Raw genomic sequence first — 19,095 nt, 5'->3', positions numbered from 1 at the left:
CATGTATAATCCTTGTCTAATTCTTTAGATTTTAATCTGTGCAGCAAAATGGTTATCTGTATTTTTGAAAAACAAAGGAATATTGTAGTATAAAATATCTCACCAATCGTAACTGTTTTATATGTTTTTCATTTCATAACGGAATAGGAAATCTTGACGGTTAATCTTTAATTTTACTGACAGATCATCATCATCGTTATTACTTATCTCTTAAAAAGTGGCCTTTAAGTTTTTAAAGAACGGTTAAAAAAAATTGGTAAATAAACACACAATTTGAAACATTAAAATATTAAAAACTTTAATAACTTATAATAATTACAGTACAGATTGGCTGAGGTGTTTGGTTGCTTTTAATAATATTTTCATAATGTAAATTTCTTACTAACAATAAGTTAAAGTCTGAATACTAGATGCTTGAATATAATTGATAACAGAATTTTCAAAATGGATTTTTCATTACATCCTGATAAAACTACTAAAAGCTAACTGTATAATCCCCAAAAGAAAATAATTATTGTAAACACATGGTTCACATTATGTATTGTGAGGGAGAACGATTTTAAAATATTCATTTTTTTCACAATTGAATAATTAATCTGTTGTCTGGCTGAATTGGACCTCTACATAAACAATAAGATAAATTAATACCTATTGTATACAAAACACATTTGTACATTTATAAACTCACAAGTTGTCATAATATAAATTTCTGATACAAAAATAAAATACTTAAACCTATAAATAATTTTATAATTAATAATTTCATGGTTCCACAAGCAAAGAACACTTTCTTTCTTATGACATAGAAACGTTCAAACACAGAGTTTCAAAAGTTTTTAACATTGGTTATCCAAGTGAGAAGAGATCTTATCAAACGCGACACCTAAGATCTTGTTCCAAGCTGATTCTACTTCTGATGTGAACTGTTCGGGCAACGTTTTCTTGAACGTGTCGATTATTATTTTGTGAAGAGCCTGAAACACAATGGTCTTAATTAGTCATATTGGATTGGATACAGTACGAGCATAACCTCTAATTAAACTATCTATGTGAGTAAAACTCAAGAGTATAATCATCCTTTTTGAAGAAATATGGGACAAACATGTAAACCTACATTTATCGAAACAAGTTGGTGAACCAGCATGATCGGACTATGAAAACGGGATTTTTTATAGAGCTTAAACATTCAGATAGTTTACTACATTGAAGCATTGTTGTACGTCAAACAACTACAGAAAAAAATTAAATTTAAATTCTTATGTTATTTTTTTTTCCTACAGTCACCCAACAAAGTTGGCTTCCTTGTACTGTTTATAGTACAGAAAGCTGCTAATTGCTGCATATTTATACTTTGCCGTACGGTTTATACTTTGCCGTACGGTTTATACTTTGCCGTACGGTTTATACTTTGCCGCACATCAGGATTCCAACGAAACAACAAAAAACAGCGTGGTTCTATTATGCACGTAATCCCTGTACGCTTGGAAATAGGTTGGCAACACTTAAAGATAATAATACTATGAGCAGCTGATTGACTATTATAACTAAGATTTAACCTGTCATTTCATGTTTATAGTTTCGGTATTTCTGAACTTTCTGGACTTTTCTTTTAAACGTTTTTAAAACATTCCTACGATCTTAATAAACAAGAAAATACCTTTAAAGCATTTTTTTAGGCGCGGAAACCACTTCAAATTACAAAAACATACGGAACTATATTCTCAAAACGCGGAGCACATTTCTTGCCGAGGAAAAATAGCGGAGTGATACGGACCGCGGGTACTACTTTCTCTAGGGCACCATTTGTGTTGCCAGTTGAACCTAAAAACGTGTTGTATAGTGTTTGAAAGACTAATTATTTATATGCTTTATAGTGACTGTAGGACAAATATAATGTGTAACACGAGTGAAAAAGGCCTTTGCTGCACTCGAGATCATTCCAACATGATCTCGTAAACATTGCTCTCGTGTGCAGCAAAGTGCCACTTTCACCACTAGTTACACAAATAACTATTGGAGAATAAATAAACTTGTAATTTGCTTGTTTGTGATATTTTGATCAAAATATGCATATTTAAATCACTGAATAAAGGGAATTGGTAATGCTCATGATTAAAATAATTGACACATCATAGATTTACCTCAAACTGTGCTCTGTGAAGATTTCTTTTCTTGTGGTTCACTCCTATATCCTTCAACTGTTCCGCAAGCTTTTCAGGATCATCGAGATTCTTCAGCAGTAAAGCAATAGATGGAAACAAAGCTGAGACCATGTGTTTCTTAAATCTTGCAGACTCGAAAATATCTTGCTCTGGAGAGGCTTTCATTTTTTCAAAGTATTTTATGTAGTCGGGGTATGCTGTGAATAGTCTGTAACAAGATAATATTCTTAACACTTAAAATGAGGCTTACAACACTTTTATCAATGTTTACGGAAGTTTAAACATCTCGTCCTCAATATGTTTATGAACAATCTACGGTAACTCAGGGGTTATATCAGAGCTAATAAAACAAAAGGTTGCCAGTTTGATCCTGAGATTTCAAACAGATTTGATGGTTTAAAACTGGGCCCAGCTGTGATCATGGGGTTTTTAATAAATATTGCTGCTAAAGAGTAAAGAAACAGTGGGTATTATACTTTGTTTACAATATTAGGCGGTTTTAGATGAAGAAATCTATCCCCTCCAATTGCCCATTACCTTTAAAATAATAGCTCAAAGCTGATTATGCAACATACATTAAATACAAAAAAGTAGTGGGGGCACTTCCCCCAAACCGCCTAAATATTGAGAACGAACTATAGTCAATAACAGCTACATGTGTCATCTCACTCCATTCTACCTTTATCTTTAGCTTTCAAGCCCAGTTACGATCTTAATGGATGATGATGATGATAATAGAAATAATAATAATGACATAACTTGATTTAAGAAGTTTTGTACTGACTCTTTACAGAACAATGTTTCAAAATAATTGTTTGTGTAATAATACAATAGTAACTGACTCCATACCAGTGAAAATTTAGATTTTAGACTAAAATGTTCTTAAGCCAAAAATGCAATTAAATAAAACAGTGAAATTTACATCAAGGAAGAAGGGATGGATGCACAACTAACCTATCTGAGATAAGAGCTCCAGGAAGTTGAAGCACAAAAAGTTCACAACATAATAAACTATTTTGCCCCTGCAATCTCATTGTTAGGGATATTTTACATGGGGCTTCTTTGAAAGAAAGAAGTGACCCTTGCAGGTGCAAAATATCAAGTCTATTGTCTTGTGAACTTTTCTGTGTTTTCAACCAAGCCCAGTTTGCGTGATGCGCTATGAGAGATAATTACCCCTCCACCTGCCTTTTGGAGGAAATCTTTTCTTCCTTGTGTCACCAAAAACCTTAAACTACTTGCACCCCTGGGCCCAGGCTCAGTTGGCGGAGTAAAAGTTGCAGATTTGTATTTTTGGTGCAGCAGTTTTGTCAATGTAATCAGAAGTCCACCATTATTGTTGCTTTGAATCCTACGAAGTTGCTTTCCCTCAAGTTTAATTTAGATATCATTCATATAACCTCCACAATTGAGGTTGTGACTTTGTGAAATAGATAATTAAAATATAAAACAACCTCAAATTCAAGATGTTTTCCATCTTTGTTCTGATATTTTCAGATACTCACTCTCTGAACAGAATGTTGCCTACAGCTGCGTAGTCCTTTTCCACTAGTTGCCATAATTCTCTGGCTAATTGCTTGTCTCTCTCACTTATTTCCGCTGCCTGCAAACACAATCGTTAAGAAATGCGTAATTATCTGTAGATGAACTTTGACACATTTGAACTAACAGTATTCTTAACTTGGAGAGGCAATATATATTTATAATATATTTGACGTGGTGATGCGGTGTGATGACGCAGAGTCGGAATATTCATCACTTAATATTAACTGTTTAGAATTAGATAATACTAGCAGCAAAACCCGGCTTTGCCCGGTTAAAATTGTACAATGTACAATAAATGGTTATGGAATAATTTTTGTTCTGTTTTCATAGATGTACACATATCATATCATGTAACATATCATGGTACTATTCAATCTACAAATATGTTAAATAGCCTTTGTAGCACACGTCTCCTTAAATAGCAACTAAAATATTAACAGCAATAAAATTATCCAGCTGATCATAATGTAAACAAATATGTTCTTCAAAAGGATAACATGGGAACTATAAAAGCCACTGGGGCAGAGCCCAAGGGTCTTTTTCAAAAAATTAAGGTCAGTTTGCAAATTTACACACTTAAGACGAACATTTTGGTACCGTATATAATATGTGGGGTTAAATCTTAAAACAAAAAAGCCTTACTGTTCACAATGTTTCATGTAGCGTATTAATAATACAGATCACTCAATTCTCAGATTTTTACAGCAATAATCCTGGTGAGGAGAAGTATTTGTCTATATTAAAAAAAAAAATACGTAGTTATAATAAAAATTTTGATGAATTCTACTTAAATTTATTTATTCACAGTATAGATGTAATTGTGTTGACTGAATGCTGGCTTGGGGAGGGTGGGGTGGGAACTGGCTTGGAGGGGTTTGACCTATTTCAGACTGACACACGAGTATAGGTTAGTTGCACAATTGCTACCTACACTAATCCGGGTCACAGAAAACATATTACTATACCCAGAATGCCAACCGCATGGTAAAAAGCATTAAGTGTTTTGAGAGAGCTTTGCCTGTCAATCGTAGGCAGCGCCACCAGCGTTGCCATGCACTCAGCATAGCAACGCTGGTGCAGGGGCGGCTCCAGAGAGCAGGCCAGGTAGGCCCAGGCCTACCCAAAGTTTTGGTAGATTTAAAAAAATTATAAATAAGTAATGAAATTTTATTATATGAAAATAAAGGGAAAGCATCCAAACTTATTATTTTGAATGTAAATTTTTTAATTCCTTCCTTTTTGCGGGGAAAGTCTTCAAACTTCTCGTCTCCCAATCACTCTTTCATGATATATATCAGGCCTACCCAAGAAAATATTCCTGGAGCCGCCCCTGCGCTGGTGGCGCTGCCTAGGATTGACAGGCAAAGCTCTCTCAAAACACTTAATGCTTTTTACCATGCGGTTGGCATTCTGGGTTATAGTAGTATGTTTTCTGTGTCCGGGTCCCGTAAGGTGGGTTATAATCCGTTAGGTTATTTGCACATTTACGGCTTCAACAATAGATCTCTTGAAATTATAAATAGTCCAGTCAATAAAGGGGTTGTAGAGGACATGGAGAGGGGGAAATTTTTTTTCTTCGGGAATGTGTTCGGGGTAGTTAGAAGATAAAAATACCAAAAGTCCCCGCCCCTGACCCTGCTGCTTCAGCGGGGGGAGGGGGGGAAAGACCCCATTTTTTAGTTTTTTACTTCTACACTGAAAACCGTGCATCGTACGGAAAAAATGTAAATTATAAAAAGAAAGATGATGAAATTCTCTACAAGAATTGTCATATTCATTTCTTCCGTATATGCATTGGTTTAAAAGATATTCTCAAAATAATATAAAAATTCTCAAATAAATTGATTTTTCACGCGTTTTTTGTCAAATAAGTTTATATAATCCATTAGCTTGTTGTTGTTTCACATCAATCAGGATAGAAAACAGGTTTTTGAACACTAACCTATATAATATAATATATCAATCGTATATATTGTGTTAAAAATATTAGTTTATATAAATTTAAATAAGTTATGTATATTTTGTCATGGAAACAAGTAATTTTGGCATAATTAATACACTAAAAATTTAAAAGATTATGTTTGTAGCTATATTTGTCCAGGTTTATTTATAACAATTACCGAAACCAAGACTTAACACTATTGTTCATGGTCTGGCTCACTTGGGACGAGATGGTCCGACTTCTGTCCCAAAAACTGTCCATAATCCAATTCTTTTTCATTAGACTCAATATCTGCTATCGATGTGAGAGTGCAGTGTATATATTCTTCATCATCCTCATTTATCAGAATTGGCATTTAAAACGGTCCCCTTACTGGCATAACAGCCAACGAGGAACATTTAATGGTAATTTCATTGCATGTACATCTTTCATTACTACAATCTTTAGTATATTTGCAAAAAACAATCTCAACATTTCTCATGGGTTAGGTGGTTCATTGGTTAAAACTGGGAATAGATTACCTTTTTTGCGCTCCCAATCCCACATTTCTGAGGGTAGTTGTTTTTCCAAACAGAATTGTCCTTGATTAAATGATACAAATGATGAAATGTCATATATTTATAAACTGACAGCAATGTTTGAAAATCGACCCACTCTTCCCTGAAACTCAAGATATCATGTCAATAGCATCTGGGGTTGTAGGAGATGAATCCGTTAACTGTTACGATGCTGTATTACGTAGTCTGCGAGTAATTAATCAAATTATAATCATATGCAGACAACAAGCTGTCACAGGAAAATATGGCTCTCCCTTTGTCCTCTGTGAGTTCAATCATCGATATCAATGATTAAAACGTTGCAGCAAAACCTTTAATTCTGTTTCAAAGGATTGTTAACGATTTGAACTTGCTCCATTTCCCTTTATTTAATGAGAGTGGTGTAAGTAAAGACCAAAAATGCCTGCACCGTTCAAGTTCTTTGGGACCAACCAACAACACTTTTAACGACCTTTAATTTGGTTATCGATGGGGTATTTCTCACGCACAAGGTTATATGGCAAAGGGGATCTTCAGTGTCTGCGATATGTGATGGATACGCGAAGTACGTGGATACCTATAAGGTAATGCATTGTTGTTTTTGACGGATATAGCAATTCAGAAAACAGCAATAACAGCAATTCAGAAGATGGGAGACCAAGAAAGACGCTACAGATTGAAATAGTCAGTACCGTAGCAGTGGCGGTCCCAGGAATTAATTTCCGGGGGGGTCTCCGGTGGTTAACCCCCCCCCCCCCGGAAAAAATGTTGAATTTAAAGCACAATAACGTATTTTTATAAGCATATGAGCTCTAAAATATCTTCAAGCTAATAGTATTTATGTTAGCTTATAAAATATTTCAGAGAGAATATATACCTCCCCCCCCCAAGGTACCGGCACTGGTCAGTAGATATTCGTTTACTATATTATACTATTATTCATCACCGAAATTATAGTAACCAGGAACAGTTAATCCCTTAACCAAGTTTTTACAAATGTACCAAAGATTACAACGGTGCCAGATGTATAATTTGTGCATGCAAGAAAATGTCCAATAATTATTGTTCTCCGTTATGCCAGAACTGCTAAGGGAACTTTTTACATGAAATGCCCATTCTGATAAATGAGGAAGATGAAGAATATACAGGCCTACACCGAATTCTCACTTCGATAGCCAATATTGAGTCTAATCAACAAGAATTGAATGATGGAGATGTCCTAGATGGTGGTTTTCAGTTCCAGATGGCACCAGTTTTTGGGACAGAAGTCGGACCCTCTCGTCCCAAGTGAGCCAGACCATGAACAATAATATTAAGTCTTGGTTTCGGTTATTGTTATAAATAAACCTGGACAAATATAGCTACAAACATAATCTTTTAAATTTTTAGTGTAATAATTATGCCAAAATTACTTGTTTCCATGACAAAATATACATATCTTATTTAAATTTATATAAACTATTTTTAACACAATATATACGATTGATATATTATATTATATAGGTTAGTGTTCAAAAACCTGTTTTCTATCCTGATTGATGTGAAACAACAACAGGCTAATGGATTATATAAACTTATTTGACAAAACACGCGTGAAAAATCAATTTATTAAGGAATTTTTATATTATTTTGAGAATATCTTTTAAACCAATGCATATACGGAAGAAATGAATATGACCATTCTTGTAGAGAATTTCATCATCTTTCTTTTTATAATTTACATTTTTTCCGTACGATGCACGGTTTTCAGTCTAGAAGCAAAAAACTAAAAAATGGGGTCTTTCCCCCCTCCCCCCTCTGAAGCAGCAGGGCCAGGGGCGGGGACTTTAGGTATTTTTATCTTCTAACTACCCCGAACACATTCCCGCAGAAAAAAAATTTCCCCCTCTCCATGTCCTCTACACCCCCCTTTTGAGCATTCATTGACTGGACTAAAAGAGCAATGAAGCGTATCAAAAAGCCAATCAACCAAAATAATCCATAAAAAGAAGCTACTTCCGAATGAGTTAAAAAAAAGGAAGTTAAAGTAGCAGTTGTAGCGATTTCTCCAGTTTTTTACCAAAGCTGATGCAGGTATTTTTTTCACCGATACTAGCAAGTAAAATCATTTTGAATTCAGTATGTACCATTTAACCATGTATAACTGTGTGTATGTATTATTGTCAGCATCTTATAACAAATTAAAAATATAAAACAAAACTAGTGCACCTGTGTTTCGAAATTGAGCAATTGTCTAGTACCGGTATTACAGAAGTTATATTAAAACTAGTAGTCATAATTTTCTATGAGTTTAAAAGACCCAACTAAAAGCGTAAGCAAATAATGGAAACTCTTTCTGTTAACAACAATTATAATAAACATGTCTTGTAAATATTTTATCCTATTCCAGGAGCTGACCTTGTTTTTAGTGTTTTCAAAAAATGATTCCCTTCTTACCCATAGCCACATATAGTTATACTTATTACAAATTGCAATAATTTTTTTTTTAAATAGCGAGACAAATTGTTAACTTTACTCAAGTACTACTTGATATCCTACCAACTGCCACGCCAACTGTCACACCAACTGTCTGTCACAATTTCATTTGCTTCGAGTTTCGATTGAAATTCTTTTGGTTGGTTACTACTGAGAAATCGCTGTTTCCCATAACTGTAAATGCGAAGCTCTTAAGCTCATTTTACAATATGACACACATTTTCAAAGTGGGCTCTTTAAAATGACACAAAATCAAAGATGTCAAAATGTCAAATCAAAAAGTATCTTGTGTAATGGTTTTATGTTTTACCCTCCCTGTTGCAGCAAAACTAAGAAACTTGTTAAACTAATTCTATTTAACTAGGGAATAAATGTGATATTTTTAAGGAGACATTTCAGTGTAAATCCAATCAGGCAAAAGGAAAATCGCTTAGTCTGCAGGTTTGCTGTGGCGAGGTATTTTTTTATAACTATAATGGCTTATTATAAAAAAAATTATTTGCCAAGTTTGATTAAAACATATCCTTAAATAAGCACTGTAAAATTTTATCAGTAACAAAAAAAAAAAAAACACTTCAAAATTATTTGTGTAATTATTTGTTTAAAAACTTTTTAAAATGGTGACAAATAGGAACATTTTATGTTTTGGGCTAAAAATGAAAAAAAAAAAAACAATTTTACCTCATGAAACCTCGTTTCCATAAACCGATCATGCGGGTTTGTGAACTCATTGAAGTTTATTCTGCCATATATATTCAAGACGAATTTCATCAAAATCAGACAAAAATCACTCAAATTATCGTGTTAATGAACTATACATTTCTAGTTGACGAGGTCTATTGTAACTTTGTTATTTAACAACCAATAAAGATTTAAAAAGATCAAGATTAAACCATTAGGATGTTTAGGGAATCAAGTATTGAGTTGAAAAATCTATCAAGTGTGGGTTGTAAGTCACAAAATGTGTAATTTTTTTAGAGGTTGGCAGCCTCTTGTATCTTGCATTTACCCATCCACATGGACCACAGAGGCCTGGCCTGTGCGTGGAACTATACAGCAGAGCAAGGGGTGGGCCGCTACAGTAGGAAGGTGAACTGTACTCATACTGATAAAAAGTATAGGCAGGTACCAGGATCCGAACTCACGACATCGCTGCCTTGGGCCTAAGTCTGTGGCACTAACGACTCATTTCTACTGTTAGAGTTGTTTTTAATAATGTGACAGTAATTAATTGGTCATGATTCTTTTTTATTTTTATCTGATACCCTTAATTCTGTATTATGTGTTGTTATCTATTGAGTATTCTAATTGTGTTTTATTATTATTTTATTTATTGTATCATAAATGTTCATTTCTGTTGTGCTAAATGTTTTTTAAAGACTCATATTCATTTTAGAAGGCAAAGATTGTGTCAACCAAACAGACGGTTGTTATCAACCATTGTTTCAAAGTGTTATGTTTTTGGATGTACATATTACCTTATCGTTTAATAAAGCACTTACTCATTTCATTTCATTTAGAGACAAACCACTAAAGGAGATTCTAGTAAATATTACTCGTGGCTTATACATAATTGTAGAACCAACCAGAGTCAGTATTTTGTAGCTGTTCCTCAAAGTCATAAGAACGTATGTTAAATCTATGATACAAAGATGCAATTAAAAACTCTGAGGGAAAGAAAATAATTATCAACCGTTGAAAGAAACAGTAGTTTGAAATTGCAATAGCAGTTTACCATAATTATACTCCATTCCCAACATTTAGGTGATTTTAGGGGAAGAAATCTACTTATTTACTTAGAAACCACTTCAAACCGTCAATACCGTCAAAATATAAGCAAAACAAGTAGTGAGGGAACTTTCCCCTAACCCCCCTAAATTTTGTGAACGGACTATAATCTATGTCAGTACATTGTCTCTGTTAGTTAATAAATTGTATTTGAGCCAGCAAGTGATCATTTTTAAAAGTCATCTTCAATCAACAGATTGGTTCTGCCACTTAAAGTAGCTCATCTACAAAGGTTAACTGGATGTCTTCATTTGTCTCCGTTTGTCTGTCCGCTGATGATAAATTATTAAACTTTTGATAATCTTTTGGTGTCATTGTAACATGGCATTTACGTGCCATTTCATTGTCGTTATCACAAATGGATTATGTACCCCTTTAAGTATACTGTTTAGAAATTGTGATTGGAAACTTTTATTGGAGGCTTATGAAAGTCTGCAACCAATCAAATTTACAGACCTTATTCGAGTGGTATTTTTCAGTGGTATTTGTAAGTTTGAAATTTTGAATAATAAGTTGGCTGTTCCCAGCCAATTTATTATCGCTACCGATGAGCGGTTGTAGTGCTCGCCTAGCAATCAAAAGGCCTGTTCGATCCTGAAAAAGTCAGTACCTTTTTGATGGTTAAAAACCCGGTCCCAACTATTTCTGATTATGGGGCTTTAAATAAATGATCCTGGCTAATGAAACAGATCTTAGTCAGTAACAAAGCGACACAGAACATCTCACATCTCACATCTCACACCATTCCACATTCATACTTCACTCATATTTTACCTTGGTGTGTTAAAATAAGCAACTAGGTGGCGTCCCCATCTCAGTGATTGATATAATTGATAATTAATAATTGAAATTCATAGAATTTTCTCAAAGATCTTATTTTAATTTCAAATCTCTGGTGCTGACTCAAAACTCCACTGACTCAATTTTAAATTGTGCACATTTTGTGTCTATAACTGTATTTTCCATTATTAAATGGTTCAATTTAAAAAAATATTTTCTAATGATCAGAAAGTAAATGTAATATGTCTAATATTGACCCGTGACTCAGAGAAGTTTGATTTATCAATACAGATAACCTTTATGCCTAAGTTAAGTTTCCTAGTATAAACAAATCAGTAATCAATGGCACAGGATTATTGTAAAGATGAAATATCAAATATCCCATGTCTATTTTTGACTGGGTTTACTTATGCGAGTATTAAAGTAGTTAAGTAGTAATGCAATAGTATGTACAAAATAAAATAACTTGTTAATTTATTTATCTTTACTTTGTGCTTAGCCATCATAATAATCCTATTACATATATTAACTTAAGAGAAAACAAATAAAATACAAAATAGTAATGGTTTATAATGATTCTATTTTACATAATTGACATTTCTGTCACCTTATAATTGTAAAATCAACAGACACAGTGGATAATAGGGTGTAAAAGTATAATACAAATGCATATGATGCTTTAAAAATTGTATCTACATTAAGTTTAGTATATCCAACAAAATAAAACCCCACATAGTAAAAGGGAAGAGTTATTATTATGTCAGTAATTTGTTTAAACATTATCTTTACTATTGCATTTTAAATGATAAGAATGAATTATTAGTGAAGAATGAGTCATAAACATGGTCTTGTATCTGAAGAACTAATTTACTTTAGATGCAAACAGTTTCTCCAAAATTGAAATGTAGAAGTTATTCGACTTTGAACAATCTAATTACTCAAATTTTATCGTCACTGTAATTGTTTAAATATTTTACATTTAGGTATACTAATCGTAGAACTCATTTCTTATAAGTCATAGCTAAATTATTATTTCGAGAGGTTCATCTCATCTTACATGTGTATAGCCTTAAGATAATAAATAATAATGTTACCTGGCATCTTGGTAAGAATTTATTAATTCTAAGCTTATTACTTTACCGGCTTAAAGAGAAAGTATTATTTTCATAATAATTTTTGAGTTTTAGTTTTGGGTGTAAATATACGTTTTGAGCCCCCCTGAACCCCAAAACGTTACAAAAAGTTACTGTTGCTCAATATTTTGTGGCTATTAGATACAACATGTAACATACCATATATTCGCTGTAAAATGGTGTAACCGTTGAGAGGAAATAAATAAATAAATAAATAAAAAAACGTGGATTTTGATGCAAATTAGTTTGTACTAATCCATGGTATCTCTAGGCTTTGTTTTATTTTTGGAAATTTGAGCGAATTTCCCATACAGGGAATAAGCGAATAAGCTATCACTGTAGGTGTTATAGTAAAACCTGGTCCCGGGTCTGATTTACTTTTTCGTTTTGATGTCCCCAGTGATTTTATCATTCCGATTAAAAATAAAAATCACCCGACATACTATGCTGCAACCCGCACAGCATCAATGCAAGCAGTAAAGTCTGTGATTTTTTTTATTTTGAGTGTTTTTACGCCAGTGGCATTTTTTACGTTTTGAAAGGTAACGGTCCAAACCCTGGTCTTGTTACTACCTAACGTCGACCTTTTTGTCAGTTAACATAATTAATTCATAGCCCAATGGAATGACAAATGGCATCTGGGTCTGGAATCAACCAGCGACCTTCAGCTTGTGATGTTTGCGGGAATTGTGTAAAAAGCAAGGGGTTCAACTTTTGTATTGTTTACTACAATATTAATGATACTACAGATTTGTTATACAGGATATCCTTAAGTAACAAAATTTAGGTATAAGCATTGACTATTAGGATGACTATTTAAAATAATAATATTCAGAGATATAAGTTGATATTCAACAAAATTAAGAATAAGATTGTTTCCAAAACCCTACATTTGCGAAATATCCACCATTATGTTTTTGTGTTTTAAAGATGTACCTTAAAACAATTTTAAAATACCCCTATGAAATTAGGTGTACAATTTTTTTGAAGTCATAAGCTGTTTAATGAAAAAATAATCATGAATTAATTCTTTTCAATTTCAAAATGGCGGCTATTTCAATTTTTAAAACTGTAATTACCAAGAAATAATTTAATTTATAAAAGAAATTATAGTGTAATTGAATTTATAAAAGAAATTATAGAACACTTTCATTTAAAATCCAAAATTTCCTATCAAACGACACCTAGTGTTCTTGGTATTTTTCATAAAATGAACCTTTTTCAGTAACTTAATTCAAGTTATAAAGATTTAAATGACGGCATTAAGAAAAAAAAAATATTTTCAATTATTATTATTTTCTTTAATAGTTTATGACATCATAATATTTTATACCAAGTTTTATAAATCTATATTTAAGATATAAATAATATTTAAAAAATGCGCATACTTTGCTACAAAGGAATCTTTGGAAAGAACGTTATGCCTGATTTTGGTTTAATTTGACCCAACAAACCTATTCATAATTTTTTGTACTTGCTTACGGGATACCCTGTATAAGCTACGCTACCAAATTTAATATTATGAATTCATGAAACAACAAAAATCAAATTTGTCTGATAACCTGTCAACATGCACAGTAAAAAGGTTTTAAACTTTTCAATTCGTGTAAAGATCCATATTGTGTTAAACGTTGCGGCATTGAGTGGGCAATTATCCACAACTGATAATATCGACATCAATATTCTAAATATAACACTCGTATGATAACAATAACAATGGGTGATAAATTACACAAAAATAGTCCTAAACACGTGATTTGTCGTAGTAAGTGTAGAAATACTTATGGGTTTTCAAGTTATTAATACCCCCGCCACAGCAAACATGCAAACTAGGCGAATTTCCATTTGTCTGGTCGGATTTTCTCTCAAATATTCCCTATTTAATAACAATTAGGCTTAATGAGTACCAACTTAAGGTAGCTGCTCCAAGAAATGTAAAAAAACGCGTGTTTTAGTTAAATTGTAATTGATTTGAATGATATAAGTGAAATATATTCACAGACGAGGAAACTGCAACAGTTAACAAACTCCTCCTCTTTAAGAAAACACAGAAATAACAAATTTAGGGGTTCTCCAATATTATAGTTTTGCGCACGAATACGCTTCAAACACCCAAATTGTTTGTTTCCCTCTACAAAACGGCTTAGAAAAAATTGCGAAGTTATGTTTTTAGGGTAAAAAAAAGAAAAACCAAATTTTACCCAATTAAACTCCGTCCCCATGTCTGGTGATGCTGGTTTGCATACTCGTTCGAATAAACTTCGGTTTACACGTTTGTACCAAATGTCATCATAATCGGATGATTTTTTTACTTATCGTGCTAACTGACACGTGAATATGTAAATAAATAAATAATTAAATTTGTATATGAATTTGAACGGATGGTGTTTTTGGTCTTTGGGGAGATGAAAACGAAAAAGTGAAGCGGTCCCGGGTCTAGGTCTTACCACGATACCTACGGTAATAACTTATTCCGTATATGGGAGATTTGCTAAAATTAAATAACAAGGATAAAAAATTAAACACTCCTAAAATTCTTCATGTTTTTTCTATCTCAGAATTTCCATAAGATACTTCCAATTCGTTTGGTTTTGTTATAAATTTATTACTTTACTAAGAGAAATTGTTATTCATGACACTTTGTCACTTAACTAACTATTTACATATCATGCACGTGTAATCTGTAATGGGATGAAAAGAAGTATTACAATGAAAGCAGGTTTAAGGTCCTATGAATAAATTATTTTCATTTGTTTTGCATAATTAACCTTTTATGCAAAAATATCGTATTTAAAAGATTTTATAGGGAATATTATGCATATAAAATTTAGTAATAAACGACAATTAACTGTACACGATACTGGTTTTATCCGTCTTTTAAAAATAATACACTAAATAAATCAATAATAGAAATATCTCATTATTTTAAAGTTATGACACACCTAATTTACATTACCTATATAAAATTAAATTACAATTTACGAAAGCACAACTTAGCTTTTTAAACACTAGTTCCGTTTACACTCTTGCAAAAGTAAAAACAATCAAATAATGTACGTCTAATGAAATTACTTGTATTAAGAAAGTTTTTTTGCGAATTTTTTTAAACATAGGTCATACTAAACTTAAGCCTTTAATTTTGTTTCACGTTTTTGTAAAGAAATTAAAAAAATAATGGGCTTATCATGCATCCCTGTATATCACCAACTCAATTAAACATCGCATCAACATAAAAGTATTTTTTAAGATATTAAACATAAACTCTTACAAACAATATTAAATTACAAGTAGTACTAGTATACAATAGTAAATGTTGTCACCAACCTTGAAATATCCCAAAAGGAAACACCCCACTTAAATAACATTTTGTTTATTTACACATTTTACTCCATTAAAAAAAATCTTTTTCGTATCCCATGGGAAATGTTTGGAAAAATTAATGAACACACGCACTAACCTAACCACTTAATAATGACTAAACAAATTGATATACAAATTATTATCTTACGTTAAACACTATTTCCCTCTAAAAGTAATTAAACCCACACAATATTTTCACCCATAAAATTTGTTTCTAAACACAAGAGCTCCATTAATCATACCTCTTCCTATAAATATGTTAAATTAAAATGTTTAACTTTTTGGCTCACACTTCGAATCACTTAGTTTAGACTGGATCAAATTTATACAACTCACCATGGTGTTGAATGCTCGCACGCAAATGCACGTAGTCAATTGCCACTAACTCGTCCTTCGCCCCCCCCCCCCAACCCCTCCCACTACATCGGATTTGATTTAATACTATCAAAGACTCTTGAAGATGATAGACTGTCAAAGGCGCTTACCACTTGGCGGGAAGACTTGGTTCTTGGCGGGAAAGTTCTGAAGAGGAATTACGCTCGTTACCGCTGAGGTTTGATTGAAGGATTAATTCCGTAATTGGAGAAAGTATTTCGGCTGGTTTACTTCTTGTAGTATTATTTTTACTGTTTCCTCGTATATGACAAAAATATGGGAAAAAGTATTGTTGTCAAAATAGTTGAATCTGAGTTGTGAGTGTAGACATCTGTTTTTGGTCCCTCTTGAGCCTAAAAATGTTATTTTGTAAAGTCTGTATGGGTGACTTTGTGTGTGTGCTACAGAGCTACAGAATACACCTGTGATATGATTGGGATAAAAATTTAGTATGTTGTAGGTCTTTTAACAAAAAAAAAAAAAAAAAAAAAAAAATAGTACAACCCAAGCCACAACGCTATTAAAGTTATGGTTCAAAAGTTATTGAAAGTTTTGTATTTTAATTTTTAACCCATTTAAGTATCATAGTCACTCCCACCGCTTAGCCATTATTAGGGTTGTTGTCAAGATAATGGGAGAACTTATATGACAGTTTACTGATACCGTTTAATTTTAAGTACCGGTATAGTCATAGCTAAAGCCATTCAATTTATATTCAATTTTATTTCAACTCTCTTGTAGATTTGATTATTACCATGTTGAAATGGTTTTAATGCGTGTTCATGTCCGGTGGAATACGTTTTGTTGTGTACTAATTCAGCTACTTGCTGAATGTTCCTTATTGCCAAGGATGTCCCAGGAAATTCAAAACAAATAAGAAAACATGAGTTTAACTATAGTTGATTCATCCGAGAAAAATAAACGTTATCAGCAATCTGACATATACTCTCTCCGGTTACCTCCCGCTATCTCCGCGTCCCGCCACCTCCGTGTACCGCTATCTCCGAATTTCAGAGTGACACCTATAATCCTCGGTTACTTCCTGCGTTAAGACTTTCCGTCCAAACCTAACATAACCTAACTTAACCTAACCTAACCCAACCTAACCTAACCTAACCTAACCTGACCTAACCTAACCTAACTCACGGGTTAAATTTTCATTAAATCTTCCATCCACGGGGCTTCGCAGCCGTGGATGCAATGACAGCTAACAACGCAGGCAGTGGCGGGATTATAAGGGTCACTCAAGAATTCGGAGGTGGCGGGACAGATTTGGGTTCGGAGATGGCGGAACGCGGAGATAGTGGGAGCACACGCTCTCTCCCATTAGCAACCTTTATCATGGGTAAGCGATGAGAGTAACTATGATTTAATAGGGTAAAATAACAAAAGTTGCATTAACTTTTGAACCGTATTTTACAGGAATGGGAGTTCAACAATTTTGTTCACAATTTAAAGGGCTACAACTTACTAAATTTTTTATCAAAATCGTTTTTAGACATTTTAGAGGAAGTTATATTTTTCCGTTTTTATGGGTTTTTATGGAAAAATCACCATTAAAATCAAAATTTCAGGAAAATTAAAAACACCTGGAGATACCATGGATTAGCGTCTATATACAAAATTTCATCAACAACGGACTTCAGGTGTGGTCTGTAGCTCTGTACACATCCTCTGTATCCTGTATTATGTAAAGGGGGAGAAAGCAAAATCTGTTTTCAATTTAAATAGACTCATGAAATAAAAACTGGGTATTAGCTTTGACCACCAAGAGAACTAGACATTCAATTTCGCATGTTAAAGTTGTCCAGCTCAAAAAAGGAAAAATAACCTACAAATTGAGTAGTAAAATTGAGCCACCACCAATCACACACTTTTCAAATTATTTAAGCTAAGAAACCAACTTATTGAGAAACTGTTTCATATTCAAACTATATAAATACATTAAAGATTTTTTCACTTCAAATAAACCTGCGTATTAATCGTGAATCGTCTAAACACAAATTTTCTAAAGTGAACCCCCTACTAATATTCTTGCGCAGTGAGGTATACAACATCGTTCATAAGTAGATCTGTTTGACAATCGAACATCGGAGAAAGGGAAACGCAAATAAACTAAATATCTTCGCCGTGGGAAACCTGCAGACTAAGCGAATTTTCATTGGCTTGGTTGGTTGGCTTTTCACTTGAATGAGTCCTCAAATAAGTCAGATTTATTCCCTACTTAAATAACTTTGGATTTAACTAGTGCCATTGTATTAATAGTCAAAGAAAAATCAGACGTACTTAGGTTTGCTACATGAAAGATAATAAAGAGAGTTTTTTAGCGAAATATTAATATCGTAGCAAATTTAATCAAAACATATACCTAAAACAAGCAAACTACAACATTTAGTTTCACCATAGGATAGGAATAACGTGGGGATTTTCAATTTGTTTTTAAGAGTTCTCCGTAACCATTAAGCGTACAACAACGCTTCCACATACCTACAAACTATTTGTTTAAGCTCTACAAAATGGTTTGGAAAAAATTGTAAAAGTCTATTTTTTATGGGGCAAAAAAGGGAAACCCCTATTTTACCCCATTATACGTGATTAGGTCTTTGAGCATCTCAAAAAGAAAAAGTCAATCAGTCCCGTTTCCAGGTCTTACCATAAGTTGTAATAGGTAGGGTTTTCACTATATGGGAAATTCGCTAAAATGACAATTTTGCGTATTATTGAATCTGAGGTACAGTCACAATGCTTAGCAAATATTGTTGGGGAGTTTGGATAAGGATTTCATTATTAATAGTCTAGATGTGTGTCTAGTCTATACTTCCCCCCACTTCCCATGGTTACAAGGTCAAAACCAAAACTGGCCGAGGTTGTGTAACCAGCTAGACAATGTGACAAAGGTTGTTGACTTCTGTTGTTGGAAAATAGCTTTTGAGGCGCGTGTAAACAAAAAAAATGATGGTTAACATACAAAGCAAATTATTTTGGTTTAAAATTTTTTT

General features: G+C 33.0%; 1 protein-coding gene across 1 annotated transcript; it reads right to left on the bottom strand.

Moving 5' to 3' along the window:
* Positions 1-278: 278 nt before the first annotated feature.
* Positions 279-16,091, bottom strand: LOC129001270 (cytoglobin-2-like). The gene is made up of 4 exons (XM_054428511.1): positions 16,058-16,091; positions 3,668-3,765; positions 2,142-2,370; positions 279-974 (listed from the first exon to the last, which is right to left on the bottom strand). Exons 1-4 carry the CDS (start codon positions 16,058-16,060, stop codon positions 837-839), a joined length of 468 nt encoding a protein of 155 aa, XP_054284486.1. The 5' UTR covers positions 16,061-16,091; the 3' UTR covers positions 279-836.
* Between the last annotated feature and the right edge of the window lie 3,004 nt (positions 16,092-19,095).

This window comes from Macrosteles quadrilineatus, unplaced genomic scaffold (genome assembly GCF_028750875.1).
Source record: "Macrosteles quadrilineatus isolate MER2022 unplaced genomic scaffold, UCM_ALF_1.0 Scaffold_8__2_contigs__length_117827958, whole genome shotgun sequence".
Taxonomy (NCBI): Eukaryota; Metazoa; Arthropoda; class Insecta; order Hemiptera; family Cicadellidae; genus Macrosteles; species Macrosteles quadrilineatus.
The sequence above is the reverse complement of the archived record's forward strand: the minus strand, read 5'-3'. Positions and strand labels throughout refer to the sequence as shown.